Raw genomic sequence first — 19,614 nt, 5'->3', positions numbered from 1 at the left:
GAAATGATTACCAAAGGATATAAGCAGGCATCGAGGAAAAGAAGGTTAAGCTTTCTATCTCTAATTTATCTCTACATTCCATCTCTGTTTCTAATTTGCTCGTCGGAGGGTTCGCTGGGGGACTCCCCGTTCCCCGTTGAACTCTTGTGCAGGTTCTCCTGTGGGCTTGGTACCTCGGACACTGGTTTGGGAAGCATGGATCAGTCCGACCCATTCCATCTGAAACACGTTGTATCATCACATTTCATTGTGGATTCAAGATTCTTTTTTATGAATTCAAGATATTTCTGTCTTCTATTCTAAAATGATATCTAGACATTGTATCAGTCATTCTGCCAATATTGACTTGATCAAAAGGGCTCCATTTTTAAGTTGATGTAGGCTTCATTCGTCTGAGTTTGGCGAGACAGAGAGAATGTAAAATATGACACATGAATGACACTTGCAAATATATAATTTTAAATATTTATTATATGATATACATATGATATTTCACTCAATGTTAATAGCATATAGCATGGCAATCTAGAGTGCGTGCGTGCGTGTGTTTGTGGGTGGGGGGGTGCGCATAAAACTTTTAGCGCATCTGAAATTGCAAGACAAGCCCTATAAAATTATATTGAAAATATTAAGGATACATAAAAATAAACTCTGATCTGAATTTTCCCATGGGAGTTATTAATATTAAAATTATTGACTTTATGAGGATTTAAATTATGGGAATCAGTCTCTCCACAAAAAATAAAAAATACATACAGTTGCTTTTTCACAGTAAGTTCGAAAAAACAGAGCATGAAACATTTTAGTAAAATATGAAAATCACGATCAAACTCCATTAAACCTCTCACATCTAGAAAAGCCCACATGATCCAGAAATACAATAGGCAGTGAAAGCAGTTTTTTCTGGCACTTAGTATGAGAGAACTCACTCGGAAATCCAACACTGTTGTCACATTTGCCAACGCAAATACCAAAACTTGTTGCGCAATAAAATGACATGCAAAAGGAGGGCGCACAACTCAATCCCATGTATCACTTCTTGACTATTCTTAATACATCACCCATAAGATGTATAGAACCGGTCACAAGCACCTGATAATTTTTTTATTTTTTTTTTTTGTGATAAATAAACAAAACTTTATTAGAAAAGTATCAAGATGATGCAAAGAATACAAAATGAACAAGCACCTGATAAATGAAACCAAGGAAAAAGAAAATACAATCTCAGTACAGCAAAAGTCGAAAACAACTAACCCTAACATATAACTTGACGGAACAAATGCAATTTTCCAAGAGACCTAGTGAAAAGGCTAAAAATGTCAGACATGCCAAAGTTTATTAACTATAGTCCAATTGAGATTGTACTAGCAGAGTATTGTATTTCCTCGCCAGATATTTGTGACTTGATCATAGTCTTGCAAAGAAAATCAACAAAGTGACAATATGCATTGCTCAGGAATGGGTACTAATTGGAAATGGTCCACTAAAATATATGGAGCAATCAATGAAAAACTCCCTAACTTAACATTCTTCATTACCTTTTTAAGCATCGGTTGTACATCTATCAAAACATTCAAAAAATAAAAAGGTCTATGACGGTGGGAAGGATCCTCAATGGTTCAAGTAATATTAATTTCTGTTCTTCCTTAAAGATTTTTTAAAGTTCAAAATGTGTTGTGCTTTAGCAATTCTTATATATTCAAAAACTTGTACCCTCTCTTTGACTCGTGGGTGAGCCACTTTGACCCTATTTTCTTAACTGCCAAATAGATACTCTTAATAAAAATTTAGCAATTACCTGAAAATGAACAGATTTATGCTGTTGGACAGTATCCCGCAGCCATTTGATGGCTAAGGGAAGCGAAGGGAAAACAGTGCTGTTCTCAGAAGTCCTAACACACCTTTCCTTATCATCTTCACCTTCACAGACAAGGTCTGCATTTTTAGCATCCCCTCCTATCAAGTCAAAAATCATATGATTTACAGCCACACCATATAAAACAAATTTCCATAAAAATTTGAATTGCTTAATTAAAGAAGACAATCCAAAGCACATGAAATAAAATAGTAAATTACCATTTTTATTAAATGTGAGGTGTTTAAAATTAACAGAAATTATACTGCTAAGAAACTATACTCAGATTCTGACCACTCCACTGGAAAAAGATGTATAGCGAGTAAAAGTTGTACCTTTTTCACTTTTAATCAGGTTCTCCCATACTTTTTGAAGAGTCAGTTGCCATGACAGATCAACTTCCAAATCAGGTGGTGGTGAGGCACTGGACCACACCTTGTTATACACTGATATGTTTGGTACAAACAGTGCCTTTTTGAAGTGGACTCCTGAAACATCAAATTGACAGTCATGAATACCGAACACAATTTTCTTTTATCCACAGATGCTTTGAATAAATTTGCGTAGGTTGGAAGGTTAGGGTTGTTAGCTGCCCACTTTATGTTCAGCTACAATTCCGCTCAAATGTGGCAACTAGTAGGGGCTGTTGCTTGGCATAATGGTAACAGCTATGTTGCACGGACTAGTGTCTAGCCTTCAAGCCAACTTTTTGAGTTCAGATTTTAGGACAAAGCATAACCTGGCCTTTTAGGCTTTTAAAAGCCAAAAGCCCAAAAATGTTGGCTTTTTGGTTTTCTTGAAAACACAGAACTTTAATGAATTTTTAAATTTTCCAAAATATCCCTTAGGCAATTTAAAGTTCCAAAAATGAATTTTTTTAGCAGCTTTTTTGATACAGGTTACCAAATACCTAAAATAAAACTACTACTAAAAGCCCAGCTGAACCAAATCGGTATCCATATCAGATCCCCAACCACCTGAGTAAGGGTATGAAAATGTATGTCCGACATATCTTTTTTTTTCTTTGTAGTCAGCACATCCAACTGGATATGTATGTCAACATATCTAGTTGGACATGGACATAGCAAGCATAACTGGTGTTCAGATATGCTATACATTTCTACATAAAGCTCCCTAAATATGTTTCTTTTCCAGTTGCTTCAAAAGAAATGAACTGCCAAGGCTTAGTGCTCTCTTTACATGAAAATTATGCTTCTACCCCAGGAAATGAAAGAAGACTAGTAAGACATTTGAAAATTTAGTTGACTAAACATTCTGGGACCAGAGAATAAGATGAAACTACTGTTTAGATGCATGTCCACATCTAACACACCTGCACAAGTCCATGTAACATAGGGTAAAACCTCAAGCTGTCAAGTGTGAAATGAGGTTCAAGCACGTCAGTAGCCACTTTGTGTAAATAATACCAAAGGTTAAGTCTGTGCCAACCCTCTATCAACGAGGAACAACATTGGGTTATGACCTCTAGGCATTAGGCCTTTATTAATATCAAAAATGCATCCCACTCGGAAAATTACCATGATTAGCACATGTATTAATCAGCCGTGGAAGCAGCAACTGCGGGTCCCTCACTGACATACAATTGAACAACAAAATCTGCATTTTTTTAACTTTAGGTCAGCAACATCCAGTAGAAATGAAGCAATATGATATAGACAGCCAATATATTGCACGAAAAAGTTAATAAATAAATAGTTTTAAAAAAAAAGGTGTCATGAATAAATATCTAGCTTCCCAAAAAGCCAAATTGTTCCTCATGTAATATGATTTTAGAACTCATGGTTGATAAACAAGTTTAACAAAAGTTTTATCCCTTATTATGTAAAGATAACGGCAATATCTGAGCTATCATTGTAGCCAGAGTTTAAGCTCCAATAATTTATTTAAAAAATTGACATTCCAACAATGATTTCTCTTTCTCAAGATTATTAATGCCTCTCAAACACTTAAAGAATCCTTCATGACTAAACTTTTCTCTCTTTTTTCTTTATCCTTTCATTTTTTTTGATACATCGGAAATATCTTTATCCTTCCATCATTTTTTTTTCCCCTCACATTTTTATTAAATTATAATAGACAGGTTGGTCTTCCTCTTCAAATGTGCAGTGGGGATTCATCAGATGCTCCATCTGTGTCAATATCATATGATAATGTCTAGTCAATTTTGACTTTCTATATTTTGAACCTCCTTCATTGAATGAGGTTAACCTAATATGTACACAACCAAAATCAATCTTCCCAGCTTCTATCTATTAAATTCTTTAAAAAAAAAAATTATTGAACCATCAAGATTGAAAGTTTTGTGCTCCTACCTGTGTGGAGTTCTTCATGGGAGTTTTACAACCAGAACTATCCACCAGTTTATGATCGGCACTGGAATTATCATGTCGGTGATTGCTTAAGTTCTGTTGTTTATTCTCTTCTTTGATGGCAAGGCAAAACCATTTTGCGCATACTTCCATGCTTTCAGGACTATGGGCTCCATCCATATAAAACACCAGATCTCCGGGGCTTTCAATATCGATTAATCGATCAGGGACAATCTGAGCACGTCCTTGTAAAGTAGCTGTTGTAAGCCCTTTAATAAATTGTTCAGGAAGAGAACTCTATTTCCACACCAAAAAAAAAAAATGTTGAATATAACACAACATTAATAAATTCCAACACCATGTGCAAAGGAAACTTCCATTTGACAGAGCATACACTTTGATCCAGGTAATTGACTTTGATGTGACCAGTCCTTTGCAGCCAAGTAGAACATAAAGCAATGGCAAGTCCAGCATTTAGATATTGGTGCTCACCACTAAGCCCAAGATGCAGACCATTCAACAAACTCACATCCAGCAGGGGTGCTACTTGAAGATGTACCTGTAATCAGCATGACTAGCTTAACTCTCCGATAAATCCAGCAGCTCATAATTCACAACAATTTAAATGGCACAGTTTAGCCTTTTGACTGAAGTACCTGCTTGCCTTGTTGCGACAAATTGAAAAGGCATCTGTAGTACAAGGCCAGATAGCATAGTACAAACTACATGCCCATTTTGTTAAAACAAATATAAAAGGGCACTTTTAAGCTTAAATTTGAAAAATAGAACTAATGACTAGTCAGCAATCTTCATAACTATTAAATTCTACAGCTTGACTGGTTGCTTGTGCCACCAACCCAACCCATAAAGGTCCACGAAATTTATTGATTGGCCAAGTTTCAGATAATTGTTTCAACACAAAATAGATGGCCATATGATGAGCCATAAATAACTGAACTGAGCATTTCAAATCACCAGTATATGCTCCATTTCCCTAAACAAGCAATTTTTTCCTGTACAGTACATTGTTCAAAGCTTGTTGAGTAATCAACTTGCATTAGTCAATCTTTAAATTTTGGACTCGAGCTTCGAATCGTTTTATTTCAAACTTATGTTGTAAAATAAACAAGTTAAAGAAATAAAAAAAGCAACTTACATCCAATTGAGAAGCCTTCTCTTCAAGTACACACATTGCTTCATCAGGTTGGTGAACAGTAAAGGCTGGAACTCCTTGCTGCACCAAAAGAGGACCAAGACAAATGGGGATTCAGAAAAATAAATGGTGCAATAAAACAAACAAACAAAGAAAAAATTTTCTTTTGGATGCAAGGAACATTTCCTATTGGAATACATTTAATGTTCTAAAGGAAATTCAATTCTGAAAAACACCTTAAAGATACCAGCCTTCTCCCCTGCAATTTCTCCGAGAGTATTTCCTGTTAACAGCATATTGCAAAGATTGAAGAAAATTTATGTATTAGACCTGACTCCTCTAAAAGCATCATTATACTCAATCCAAACCTAACCCTCACATAACAATCCAAATATACTTTCCAGACAATCAGGAATCTGACATCAAGAAAACTGTCTGTATTCCATTGTAAACTATTGAAAGAAACTCCAAGTAGCTATTGATACCAAGTATGGGCTGGTTGGTGCAACTTATATGAGCCGCTTATAGCTTTTTTATTTTGGGAGTTTGCCAAACTGTTTGGTATAGTTTCTACTAACCGGTTAATAAGCAGAAATAGCTTAAATAAACTGAAAGAAGCTGATTATTTGATAGCCAGGGGAGGGATGCTTTTCGCTTATGCTTTCTAATTATCAGCATTCAGCTTACAAAAAGTTGCACCTTACAGGCTCTATAAATCATAAATAAGCATTTTGTGTCATCATTGAAACTCGGATGTTGTTCAAGGCTTATGGTTTCACATGCTTAACCACACAATGCAGCGAGGTTAGAGAAGCTGAAACTAACACCATAACCCAAATAGTCAAGGATCTTGCAAAATATACTGGCATCATAGCAATTTAATGGGCTGTTCCATGCAATTGATTATGCTTGCTTCTACGCAAAATTCAGTATAAAGAAGAATGCATACATGCATGCAAATCTATGCAGCATGGAAATAGACACTGGACACGGATATAACATGATACGCACACACTAATACAAATAAATAAATAAATAAGGACACAACATGGCAGAGACAACAAGAAGTATTTATCTTTAAATTATACACAAGAAAATAATTATTTTTTCTTCATTATTCACAATACAAATAATACTATATCAAAATAGTATGAAATCATTTTGGGAAATAATTACGAACAAAAAGTCCTAATATCTACTTTAGAAAGCTTTCATAAACAAATTGAAAGTTTTTGAACTTTGAAATTCCTAAAATTAAGAATTTTGAAGAAGGGTGCACTCCTCCCTCCAAGGCCTCAGATTCGCAATCTCCTAGGTGAATACAATTTCTTGGAACCAGTCTATACAAGGCTTCGGTCCAGTGCGTCAGATACCAAGTTATCAAAAAAAATGAGGAGGGATTAATAAATATAATCTAGATTGTTTTCATTTTATCATTGGATCCCAAATTATTCTTCAAACTTGTACAATGTTTCGTGTGCATCTAAGCAATGGACACATATTTCCCCAAACAGATGTCCAGAGCATGTACAATTCTTAAAAAATTAAGAAACATTTGGACACTTGTTATGGAGTGTCCGACAAGTGTTGGTGCCCGAGAGGGACACGACACCTTAGAAGTGTAAATGCTTCTTGGATGTAGACTTACGAATCAGTAATCTTAACCTTCAGGTCAAGAGCTCAAGTCCCAACCAGCAGTTCCAATCTACCAAGTACGAGTGCAAAATATTAAGAAATCAACCAATGAAACAAGAAGAAAAATATATATTTATGATTTATGTTAAAGGTTCTGGATATATTTTACTAGCTAAACTACAGCAATCCTCATTATTTACACAGAACTAGCTATACTGTTTAACTCCAATGTGTTAATATCATAGCTGAAAACACTGTATATCTTCATTTGACTAGTGAGTAGTGGCTTAACACATACTGGTTGGCAAAGCAAATGTAGTGTGTCACAACCAAATGCATAATCTGTTAAAATCCACCTACTCTCCACCTACTTCACCCACTTAAACCTACTCTACTAAACCTAACCCACTACACCACTACCACCTCACCTACTCCACTAAACCTAACCCACTACACCACTACCACCTCCACTTCACCTACTCCTTACCTACTACACACTCACCCTCTTCTATATATAGGAATCATGAATCATTGTAATAGACATAAATATAAATCAATCAATAATACAATTCTCGATTTCTCTTTATACATTAAATTTCTACATGGTATCAGAGCAAGGTTAAGCACTTAGCATTTTTCGTTTCACCGGCGGGCGGCAACCTCGCCTTGGCCGCCCGCCGGACCTCAACCTATTCCGCTTATTTTCTACACATACCTTCCCATCACTGCCTAAATCCTCTCTCTTGAGGCCAATGTGAATTCCTCTTCTTCATAATCTGCACTAACTGTGGCATCTTTTCCTGGGGCAAACTCTGCAACCCAACACTCAATCTATGCTTCTCCTCCATGCTCATTTGCCTCTTGTTAGGATCCTTTGCCTTCGGCTTTGGTTTGGGCTTCGCCACAGCCTTGAGTTTCACTGCAGCTTTCAGCTTCACGGCAGCCTTCGGTTTCACAGCAGCTTTTGGCTTCGCAGCTGGCTTGGCCTTTGCCGCTGGCTTGGGCTTCACAGCGGCTTTAGCTTTTGGCGCAGCAGCTTTTGTCTTAGCCGGAGCCTTCTTTTCCTTTTTCGCTTTTACAGCCTTCGGCTTTGCTTCCCTCTGGTGGCTCCCCAGGTTCCACCTGAGCTGCATGATTCATTTATAGCTGCAATTGATAAGGGAAGTATTAGAACAATGCCCAATAGAAGTATGCCAGCTGCTCCTTACCCTACTCCTGGAGCACTATTAATAGGTGATGCTTTCAACATGCGTCATCCTTTAACTGGTGGAGGAATGACTGGAGCCCTGTATAAGGTGTTTTGTGCATCTCCTGATCAAGCAAGGAAGGAAATGCGTGAAGCATGTTTTGATTATTTGAGCCTTGGAGGTGTGTGTTCAACAGGACCAGTGGCTTTACTCTCTGGTCTAAATCCTAGCCCATTGAGCTTGATACTCCATTTCTTTGCTATAGCCATATATGGTGTTGGCCGTCTCTTGCTACCATTTCCTTCCCCTAAGCGCCTGTGGATAGCAGCTAGATTATTTTTGGGTGCATCGGCTATCATTTTTCCCCTCTTTCTCTCACATGGGCTTGTCCCCTCTCTCTCCTCCGTTTGATTTCAAAATCCATTATTTTTATTTATTTTCTCCAAACCACTTTCCTTATTTCCCCCATCTTTCATTTTGATTTCAAATATATTTTTATTATTTCTTTCTTTATTTTTCTTTCACATTATTTTTTAATCTTTTTCAAATTCCATTCATACCATATAGCTTTGCACACCAAACCATCTTTTATTCATCTCAGGGATCAACCCCGATCACAATTTTAACAAAAAAAAAAAAAAAAAAAAACAACCACAACAACACAAACCACAACACCACAAGATTTGTTTTCTTTTCTGCAGACGGCCACCCACCGACCTCACTTTTTCGCCTATTCCGCCGGTCTTTTCTTCTTGCCTCCGTCCTGGGCGGCCCTTGACGGTGTTGCCTCCGTGTTTCCCACTCCACTGGGCACGATCACTCCACCCTGCTCCTCCACTACAGCATATGGCGGACCTCCAAATAGGAACATAACGGTGGCCTTCCGCTTCAGCTCCTTATTTTCCGCCTTTAGCACACTTATCTCTACTCGCGCATCCTTATACATGCGTTGGAGCAGAGCCAGTTGGGCGTTTAACTGCTGCACCTCATTTGTCCTACTCTGCAGCCGGTGCGACAAGTTTGTGACCGCAGTCATAGTTTCAACACAGGACTTCAATGTATATTGATTAGCTTCAATATCCGTTTACACTGCCATTTTTTGCTCCACCGACCGCATCGGAAAGTTCAACGGAGCAAAACCAGAGGTGTTTGGTTGAGGTTCACAGGCCACCGCACCAGTTATCTCTCTTGTTGACTCGTTGAGGTCGGGAAAGAGAGTGAGCAGACCACGGGAAGAAGAGGCTATGTTCTGGGTAATTGAACGGGAAGAAGAAGCCATGTTTTTGGGTTGCTGAGTGTTTCAGAGAAGGGTTGGTTACAGAATATTACAGAGAACGAAGAGGTTTCAACTGGTTTGTTATGCTTCCAAGCCTCAGACTTCGCTTTGGTTTATAAAGACAGAGACGACGAGGCCGACACGCGCTCTATCAATCACGTGCATCGCCGCGTGTCAGGCGCCCCTTTTGATGGCTCGACGCTTTCTGTCGGGCACGTCTTTTGATGAAGTGGGCGCGCCTTTTGATGGCACGCCTTTTTATGGATTGGGCACGCCTTTTGATGGCACGCCTTTTGAAAGATTGGGCACACCTTTTGAGGGTGCGACTTTTTAAGGGTCCGACAAGACTCTGTAAACTGTCCCGACATTGATTCCGGTTAGCTTCTTCATGGGTCCGACAAGACTCTGTAAACTGTCCCGACATTGATTCCGGTTAGCTCCTTCATGGGTCCGACAAGACTCTGTAAACTGTCCCGACATTGATTCCGGTTAGCTCCTTCATGGGTCCGACAAGACTCTGTAAACTGTCCCGACATTGATTCCGGTTAGTTTCTACAAGGGTCCAGCAAGACTCCGTAAACTGTCACCACAACTGTCACAACATTGTCTGCTACAACGGTCCGACATGACCCCATAAACTGTCTTCTACATCGGTCTGACACCGCCATCCAGTGTCCTCTACACCGTTATGACACCACCATACAGTGTCCTCTACATGGTTATGACACCCCCATACAGTGTCCTCTACAACGTTATGACACCACCATCCAGTGTCTTCACCAATGGTCTGACACGACCATACAGTGTCTCTTATCCTCTTTTATTTTTATGTATTTTCTTGTTTTGTTACTCTCTCCAAACTCAAGTTGGTTAGTTCCTATCCCCCTTGAGTTTGCGGGGGCTGTTAAAATCCACCTACTCTCCACCTATTTCACCCACTTAAACCTACTCTACTAAACCTAACCCACTACACCACTACCACCTCACCTACTCCACTAAACCTAACCCACTACACCACTACCACCTCCACTTCACCTACTCCTTACCTACTACACACTCACCCTCTTCTATATATAGGAATCATGAATCATTGTAATAGACATAAATATAAATCAATCAATAATACAATTCTCGATTTCTCTTTATAATTTCTACATAATCCTATATTGTTAATTGCATAAGATAGATGTAGTGCCTAACACACAATTTACACAAGTAATATATTGAAATTGAGACAAGCAGTTACCTAGGAGTCATAGAGATAGAGCACTAACCAAGAATTTCCATGTGATCATACCCAAGGGAAGTTATACCACATACAATTGGTTTTTGTACCTGAAAAGTAAGCGTAATAATGTCAAAGTCAGAGATATCCAGCCCAAATGCTATAATCTTCCAAGAAGATGAGCACATTGGATGAAGTCTATATTTATTTCCTAAAGCAAGTCATAGATAAATTGTTTTTCAAAACGAACAATTCTCAAGGCTCAAACTTACCACATTTGTCGCATCAAACTTTCCACCTAACCCAACCTCCAAGATAGCAACATCCACCTGCATCAAATATAGCATCCTTTGTGTGATCTCAGTTTATCAATTAGAATGAATCAAAGGACTGATAGAAGTAATGTTTTTTAATGCTATGTGATTCTTAAAGAGGAAAGAAAGAATGAGGAATAATACGTGAGGCTCCATTGTGCGTTATGTGGTGCATTTGGAGAGAGGTATAATAGATTTTTTGAGGGGAAAGAATACTCAAATCTATGCTTTGAAAGGCATGGAGTTGGTGTCGTTATTCTTTGGGTTAAAAGAGTATTTTTTTTTTTCTTTTTCATAAATATATTATTAAAAACGAACCAAGGGGGCACCACACTGGAGGATTTTCCATTTTCAGTGTACTCACTTTAGATTATTTGGGGAGTTATTTATCCCCATTGACTTTTGGGAGTCTTTTGATTAACTGTTACTTTGTTAGTTCGCTTTTTATAATCGAAGTGTACATAATTGCACCCCTTTGATGCTTCTTTAATGGATGTCTCGCGTGCCTATTAGAAAAATTGCATGTGCCTACCTGTTCTGCAGCAAATATCTTGAAGGCAAGTAGGGCAAGGAAGCGAAAGTAAGTAGGCATCGGTATATCATCACTGGTTTTTTCCTGGATATGAACAAAAAGAACCACCAAAACAAAATGACCATATCAAAATAAGTACTTTAACCGATATATAGTAGCATATGCACTAGTATCCAATGTGTACAAGTAAGTGAATTCCCATGTCCAATTCATCATTTTGAACTATCAAGGGAGTAGGAGTAGGAGTAGGAGTAGGAGTAGGAGTAGGAGTAGGAGTTTGGAAAAATGCCCAAGCTACTGTGACAATGGCTTGGAATCATCCACCATTAGAAGGTCAGCTACTGACCATCATATTTACCCGAGTGAAAAGAACACTGAGCTGCCTTTATGTTGATCAGGTTAGGAAGCCTCATCTCACTACTGGCAAGTGCAACTTAAATTTTGCCAGCTTTAGGTAAAACTTAAAAGATCAACAATTCCATGACAATTACAAATATATATATATATATATATATATATAAAATATAAACATGAATAGGATATCCAAAAACTCAGTAGACTGTCCAACAAATTGGATTTTCAATTTTTGCGTTGAATGCCAAATATGAAGCCAAGCAGCCAGCTTGACAACAGGTCACATTTTATACATTTAAACTGTTGCTTGCAAGCTAGATTTTTGGGGCAAGTGCATAATACAATATTTTTTATAAAGAAAACTTTCCTCTTTTTTTTCTTTTTTCTTTTTTTGTTGATAAAAGAAAAATTTGACATCACATACGGACCACACTGCAAACATCTTAAGGAGTGTCGGAGGATGCATGTCAGAGTTGTTGTCAGACACACAAGGCTCCTCCTAAAAATAGTCCACGCTTCACAGACATGCAGCAAAATAGTTTATGTTCAATCTCCCTAAAAATACAACTTCGAACAGCTACAAAGATACCTATGTAGTCGTCTGTGTCTCATCTTTTCAATACAAGGAAAACAACAAATTCCCCTAGCTGACACCTAAAGATAATGTAAAGCCCTATAAAAACAAGAATTGTTGTCATTTTGATCCACATAAAACACTACGTCTCATATAGATAAAACTTGTTCCACATAGCATCTATAGAATGGTTCACATATACACTTCCTTCCTGACCATGGGCAAGCCTCCCATGGAGAACCAAATGTCTTCAAGCATGCCAAAACAAGAAGAAGCCATCATTAATCAGATTTGTCATCTTTACGGTGCAGTGATACCCTGTTATGGAAACTTTAACAAGCAGTCTATGGCATTGGCACCTAAACAACTGCTGTTGAAGATTCCTCCTATGATTTTATGCCCATTTCTGTAGCATGAAATCCTTAACCATCTTCTACTATTGCAAATATTTCAGCCCTCAAGGTGGCAGATCCTCGAGAACAACTCACCCCTTCACTAGAAACGACTTAAGTTTACCCCAATCCAAGCCACAGTCAAGGTGGCGTTCATTGAAATGTTAGGGAAGCCTAGCAAAACACCTATCCTACCCTTGGCTAGGTCCATTCCACTGAGGCTTGATGATCATAAACACTCTTCCTTTGGCTAAAGATATCGTAGTTCAATACCAGCAGATCAGGAAAAAAATTCCATTCACATGCTTGTAGCCACAGTCTCAACTAGTTGGGACTCAACTTGCTCTGCCAAAGCTTCTACATCTCCTACGAACCCAACTAGTTGAAGAAAATCTTCCTACCAAGATCTCCATTATGGAACTTTTGTCCACTTCACGAGTCCATCAGGCTGGCAAAAGCCAGACCCACAAGCATCCCTAATTTCATTCTATTTGAGGATTTGCAAGCTATGGTGGGCAGTCTATTTTCTCCCCAATGAATTACCTTTACACAAAATGATTTGACTTCACATTCACTGTGCCCTTACTCAACCCCTGTATGTAGAGGCCTTTCTTTGTAGACCACAACCAAATCAAGACAACCTTGATAGAAACTTGTGCAAAATTTAGTAAAAGCATATTGAGTTAGGAAGTTGAATTTGGACCTTCTTGGTTTGCTCCTTACTATAGTTGTTCGTGCATATGATGAGATCACTAATGCTAAACTGAAAATTGCCTTGATATCATAAACTTATTTAGGGCCACTTCAATTTTATTTTATTTTATTTTATTTTGAAGCAAGAAAGTATTTTGTAGGTACTCCATTTAACAAAGTAACAAGACTCTAGGCCTTGTGCATACAAATTTCTTTGAGAGGAAAATCCATACCACAATTTAGCCAATAAAAAAAAACATGGGTAAATTACCAATACACCCCTTGAGGTTTGCTTAAAATACAAATTACCCCATGTGGTTCTGAAAATTTCATCATGTCCCTTGAAGTTTATAATTGCCTAACAAATGGCCTCTTTTATTAATAAATTATCAAGTCAATTAACAATTTTTAATGATGACAAAAATATATTTCAATTAATAATTTAGTAATTTTATTATTATATATGAGAGCAGTTAGGAATTTCACTTTTTCAGTTAATTCTGTTAGATAAAAAATTCAGACAAGGGAGTAATTGTCATTTTTCAAACCACAGGAGGTAATCCATATTTTAAGCAAACTTTAGGGAGTGTATTTGTAATTTACCCATAAAAGCATTTAAAGTGCTCCAAAACCTGTATTTGTAAATGCTATGGGGCAAAATTGCCAAGTATTAGGTCAAGAGCTATATATAAGGAATTTAACTAGCTAAGACCCAGTACGAGAGAGACAGAGAGAGATTACTTAGATCAACAAGTATTTCCTAAAGTAAATATTTGTACCAATAATAATATTAAAAAATCAACATAAAGTCGTTAACAAAGAAAGGTCCAAATCAATGCAACAGAAGAACATGCAAGATGCTTAGTAGTTAAGTCCAAAAATAAGTGAATAACAAAAACAATGGGATAAATGTGCATGCCTTCAGTCTATCCCAACACCACCAGAAGTATGCCAAAAACTTCTCTTCACATATGTCCACACTGAAACAACCAATGAAAATATTAACAAACAAATTCAAAATTATGTAAGATTTTTGCAAACTTGAACACAAATCAAAATAAAAAAGAAATGCCCATCTCAGAGTTAGCCTATCCAACATGGTGCATAAATAGGGTATGTATTTCAACTATAAAGAAAAACACTAGATATTTGACCAGGCCTAAGTATTTAAGAAGAACAGGTAGGTGGTGTCAGATAAAGTTGAAAACTGAATGCTAAAGACTGAAAACTAAGTATTGAAAACTGAATGCTGAATTTTTTAAGTTAAAAAATTGTTTGATAAAAATTTATGTGTTGAACTAAAAATAAATTGTTTAATATGTATAAGATCAAATTTGAAATTTATTATTTTCAAATTGTATATTTCAATTTTTATATTGTGATGGCGACGGTAGTGGTGGCGGGGATGGTACGATGATGATGGTAATGGTAATGGTAATGGTAATGGTGATGGTGGCCGTGGCGACATCAGCAGCGGCAGTGGTGACGGTGGCATGGTAGTGGTAACGTCAATAATGGTGGTAGCGATGTGTGGTGGTGTAGCAATAATGGCAATAGTGATGAAGGTGGTAGTGGCATGATAGTGGCAGCGACGATGGTGATAATGGTGGTGGCATGGTGGTGGTGGTAGTGACAGCAGTGGTGGTGGTGGTGAGTTTATAATAGTATACATCGATACTTATGTTTAATATTTATAAATTCAGTCATAATTAAGTAATTTTTATATGACTTAAAAAAAAAATTAAGTTTTAACCTACATTTTAAAAGGCACTTAAATTTTTATGTGAGATCAATTATAATTATCAAACGGGGCTTAATTGATTATCACTTAATACCAAGGTTCTGAAAAGCGGTTGCGGTCGCTGTAACGGTGGCGGTGGCGCGGTTACGGTTGTGGGGTGTAAAGGCCGTAGCGTAACGGTTGCGGTAACCGGAATCGTGAATTTTTTTATTTTTCGCACAATTTAAAAAAAACTTACCGATACGCATATTTTTTTCCCACGATCATATTTATTGGGTTCAAAATAAATATTGGTCAATTTTTGTAAATTTTTAAGTATGATCCAATGTATTTTATATTTTTAAATCACTATAAACTGAGTTTTTTACATTTTATTTTAATAATTAATGACTTTATATTATACAAAAAATCAATCATTAACTATTATATATAAGATAAACAATGACAAAAGTAAGAGAATAAATAAGAACCTAAATATATATATATATATATACATATTTTAACCAAGCCAAATAGATAATGACCACATTTATCATTATTATTATTATTATTATTATTATTATTATTATTTTCAAACAATATATAAATAGACATGCACAAACAAAATGATTGAGTGATAGTAGCTGAATAGAATAGCATAGGTCTTAGGCCCCGTTTGTTTTGGGGTGCAGAGGGTGGGATGGGATTAGGATGGAAGTGGGGCCCACTTAGTGTTGTGTTTGTTCGTAGAGTTGGGGAAGGGATTAGGATGAAGCAGGGGATTAAGATGGAGGTTGGAAGGGGGATTGGGATGGATGAGGTGGAGGTGGTATTCGAAAAATAGTGAGGAGATTAGAAATTTTTTTATTTGTTTTTATTTTTTACATGTTGGACATTTTTTTTTTAACATTAATGTTTAATTTTTTGTATTTTTTTATTTGTTTTATTATTTTATAAAAAAATAATTTAACAATTCCTACACTAACAACTATCATCAAAACAAACATAGTTTTGTTTAATCCCCTGACTATGAATCCCCTCCATTCTACCTTTGAAAACAAACGGGGCCTTACAGCTTCAACAAATCAATAACATATTCTTCATCTTCCCTCTTCTCTCTCTCTCTATCTCTTGCACCCCCATCTTCTCTCTTTAGACCCTCTTCTCTCTATCCCTCTTCTCTCATTTTCAGCTTTTTTTTTTGTGTGTTTTTTTCGAAAGAAGCAGTTCAAAACCGTTACGTAACGGTGCGTAACAGGCCGTTACGGCACCGTTACAACCGCTACGGTAGCCGCTATGGCCGACACACCTATGAATCTCAATCACACTGCAAAAGCGGCCGTAACGGGTGGCGGTAACCACCAAAACCGTTACGTAACAATTATGGTCGCTTTTTAAAACCTTGCTTAATACATTCAGTTTTAAGTGCTAAATTAGGTTATCAAACACCCCCACAGCCAACATCTAGAGTTTTTAAGAGATTGTAAGAACTGTTGGTTTAAGCCATAGTGAGAACAATCATGGAACCAATCCAATTACTTAGGCTTCGTTTGGGAAGTTAGGTTTATAGTCAAAAAGCCACTGTAAATTGTCACATTACTCTCTCTACTTTCTGTACGTATTTTTATAAAAAGTCAAAAAACCAACTAAAATAGCCAATTCCCAAACGGGGCCTTATTGTTCACAACTTCACGTCCACAGTTAAAAATTAGATAAATGAATAAGTATTCAATCAGCAATCCAAATTTACAAATAAGAATAGTAAATGAATTTATTCTATTCACTATTTAATGCCTTGGTTACAAAAAATTAAGAAACCTACCCATCCAGTCGAAATCTTTCTCGGACATCAATGAGGTGAGGAGATGTGAAAAGACCAGTATGGAAGCCACAATTACGTAATATAGATTCTGCAAACGTGCATGTCGATCCCTTTTGTAAATATCAAAATGAAAGATAAATCAGTGTTGCATCCAATGCACATAATTCACAAGAACATTTTAACAATTTCATTTTATGTTAAATTTGATAATGAGATGGTTTACTTCATGCAACTACAGTTGGTCATAGCAAGCATAAATTTAGTTGGAGAAAATGCATCAAAATGTCTTCAGGAAACTAAAACTATGGAGGATGAGTAGCTAGATGACAAAGGTGCAATTGTAATCAAACATGGCATACCCATGACAATGGCATACCCATGACAGGGTCATAATGCATATCCACCTATATGAAACAGAATTTCAGAACCAAATGAACTTTTTAGATCATGAAGAAAAGTATGAATTCAAAAGAAAATTTCATAATTCCTTTTTGATTTTTTTAATAGAATGGATAAACCATTTGCAATAAAAAAGTAGCATTAACAAAATAATTTTCAACTAAATTTCAACCTTCTGAGTTTTGTTCTATCCACCAATAGGGATGCAACTTGGGCGGGTGCAACCCGAGCAACCAAAGTCTGGCCCATAAAATTTAAGGCTTGAGCAATATAATTTCAAAATTGGTCAGGGATTGAGCTAAAATTTGCAAGCAAGAATTAAATTTGGACAAGATCTACATTGACGAATCAAGCAACTGGACCAATCCGAATTATATTAGTAATATATATAGATTATATATAATACACATGAAATATTAAAACATATTTATTATCATAGTTTGGATTAAATCATATTGTAATGTTAATATATTCTACTACATGGTACACGTAACATAACTCAAACTAACTTTCTTATTAGGTTTAATGTTTGAAATTTTTTTAAAAAGTTTTCTTTTTTATTTTCTAAAATTGAAATGCATTAGTTCAAGACAATCAAAGACAAATTGTTTGTGTTCGAATTCGATAACTCGAGCCTAGCCCAAACTCTTTTAGAAGAACTCGGGCTCAGACTTGGCAAGCAAATCTGAGCATATGGTCTTGGGCATGGGAAAAATCCCTCTATACTTCAGGCCAAGTCTAGAGAAACCCTCAGCCCAAGTTGGAGCCCTACCATGTAACCACCATTAGTAAAATTGAGGCTTTTTTTTCATTGTAAAATTCTTAAGACCATAGTGATCACATGATTAATAAAAAACGGCTCCCCCTAAACAACTGGACTATGAAATAGACATATTCAGGAAATGAGTTGGCACAAATGAAGACAAGTTGAGAAAATCTAAAATAATTCAAATATGTTCAGCTGTGATTAACAGAAAACCGACAATGACACTATTAAGAAAGCTACAATAATCCAAAGTAGTAAAAGAAACAACGACAGATGAGAATTCATTTTTTATGAGAATCCATTGGAATTGGCTAACTAGAGCCCTTGTTAAGTTGACAACATAGACTTCAACTGGTAAATAATTTTCTAACTATTTTTCTACTTTAGAATCAACAATGAGATTTCATTAGGAAAATAACAAAATCGAACTTTTCTTTTACTTAATTCAAAAAAATGAGTAATTCATACCTTTCCTTTGGTTCCTGCCACATGAATAACACTCATTCTAGAAATTGGTTCATCCAAGTCCAGCATCTACAAGTTCACATATCAAAAATTATCAGTTCAAATCAATACAAGTTAACCAAACTAGCCAATCACCAATTAGAAAATGAATCACCTTGAGGTAATCAAACAGAAAATCGAATCGATCCCCTTTGTTGCTCTTATCAGCGCGACTGCGTTTTGTAATCAGAGAAGACAGAGCATCCATAGCCTCTTCATACGGAGACACTGTAGGTCTGGGAGATCCATCGTTACCTTCACAGTAACATCATCAGCAACCAATATATTAACCAAACACTACTACATATCTAACATTTTCGAATCAGCAAAAATCAAAAGAAAGTGAATCACAGAAAGGAAGAGAGATTGGGAGAGGTACCTTCTGTCATGACGACTCTTCTCCGAAGATTGAAACCCTAGAATTCAGCAGATGATTTGGAAGATGAACCCAACGGTACGGGTATTAACATCAAGATGTCCACCACAGAATTCACAAGTCAATTTCCCAACAGATTTTTAGATGTTGTTTTGGATGCTGCTTTCGAAATTAGATAATAAGCTTTGTTTGAGAATAATAAGCTTTGTTTGAGAATATTAACACAAACAGGTCTGGGTGGTGTAGTCGGTTATCACGCTAGTCTCACACACTAGAGGTCCCCGGTTCGAACCCGGGCTCAGACATTTTTGTTTTATTATTTGATAATCCTAATACGGTTCTTTTTTATTATTTACTCCTAATACGATAGTTAAAAGCGTAAATCACATTTTGCAGAATTTTTTTATTTTAATCCTTAAAATTGCTCTCTCATTTTTTATTTTTTTTGGCTAACCTTTCAAAATTTTCTCCACTGGTTGAGGTCTAAAAATGTCATATTTGGAGCCA

At 36.6% G+C, this 19,614-nt stretch overlaps 1 protein-coding gene and 1 non-coding gene across 3 annotated transcripts; one reads left to right on the top strand and one right to left on the bottom strand.

The window, feature by feature from the left end:
* Nucleotides 1-652: 652 nt before the first annotated feature.
* Nucleotides 653-19,411, bottom strand: DFB (DHFS-FPGS homolog B). Of its 2 annotated transcripts, XM_082875756.1 has the most exons (16): nucleotides 19,111-19,411; nucleotides 18,847-18,986; nucleotides 18,696-18,761; nucleotides 17,063-17,172; nucleotides 14,440-14,500; nucleotides 11,508-11,591; nucleotides 10,934-10,990; nucleotides 10,711-10,771; nucleotides 5,575-5,621; nucleotides 5,342-5,419; nucleotides 4,580-4,744; nucleotides 4,189-4,482; nucleotides 3,394-3,472; nucleotides 2,191-2,343; nucleotides 1,799-1,956; nucleotides 653-1,092 (listed from the first exon to the last, which is right to left on the bottom strand). In XM_082875756.1, the coding sequence occupies exons 1-16, from the start codon at nucleotides 19,118-19,120 to the stop codon at nucleotides 1,033-1,035; spliced, it is 1,623 nt and encodes a 540-aa protein (XP_082731882.1). In that variant the 5' UTR covers nucleotides 19,121-19,411; the 3' UTR covers nucleotides 653-1,032. The 2 variants fall into 2 exon arrangements, with proteins under 2 accessions (XP_082731882.1, XP_082731891.1); XM_082875765.1 differs by lacking the exon at nucleotides 11,508-11,591 and having other exon boundaries at nucleotides 19,111-19,332.
* TRNAV-CAC (transfer RNA valine (anticodon CAC)) lies at nucleotides 19,339-19,412 on the top strand. The gene has a single exon. It is a non-coding gene; the product is annotated as a tRNA-Val (tRNA).
* The last annotated feature ends 202 nt before the right edge of the window (nucleotides 19,413-19,614 follow it).

Source organism: Camellia sinensis, chromosome 1 (assembly GCF_055761805.1).
Source record: "Camellia sinensis isolate YWXY chromosome 1, ASM5576180v1, whole genome shotgun sequence".
Classification (NCBI taxonomy): domain Eukaryota; kingdom Viridiplantae; phylum Streptophyta; class Magnoliopsida; order Ericales; family Theaceae; genus Camellia; species Camellia sinensis.
Note: the sequence above shows the minus strand (reverse complement) of the source record. Positions and strands in the feature narration are given on the sequence as shown.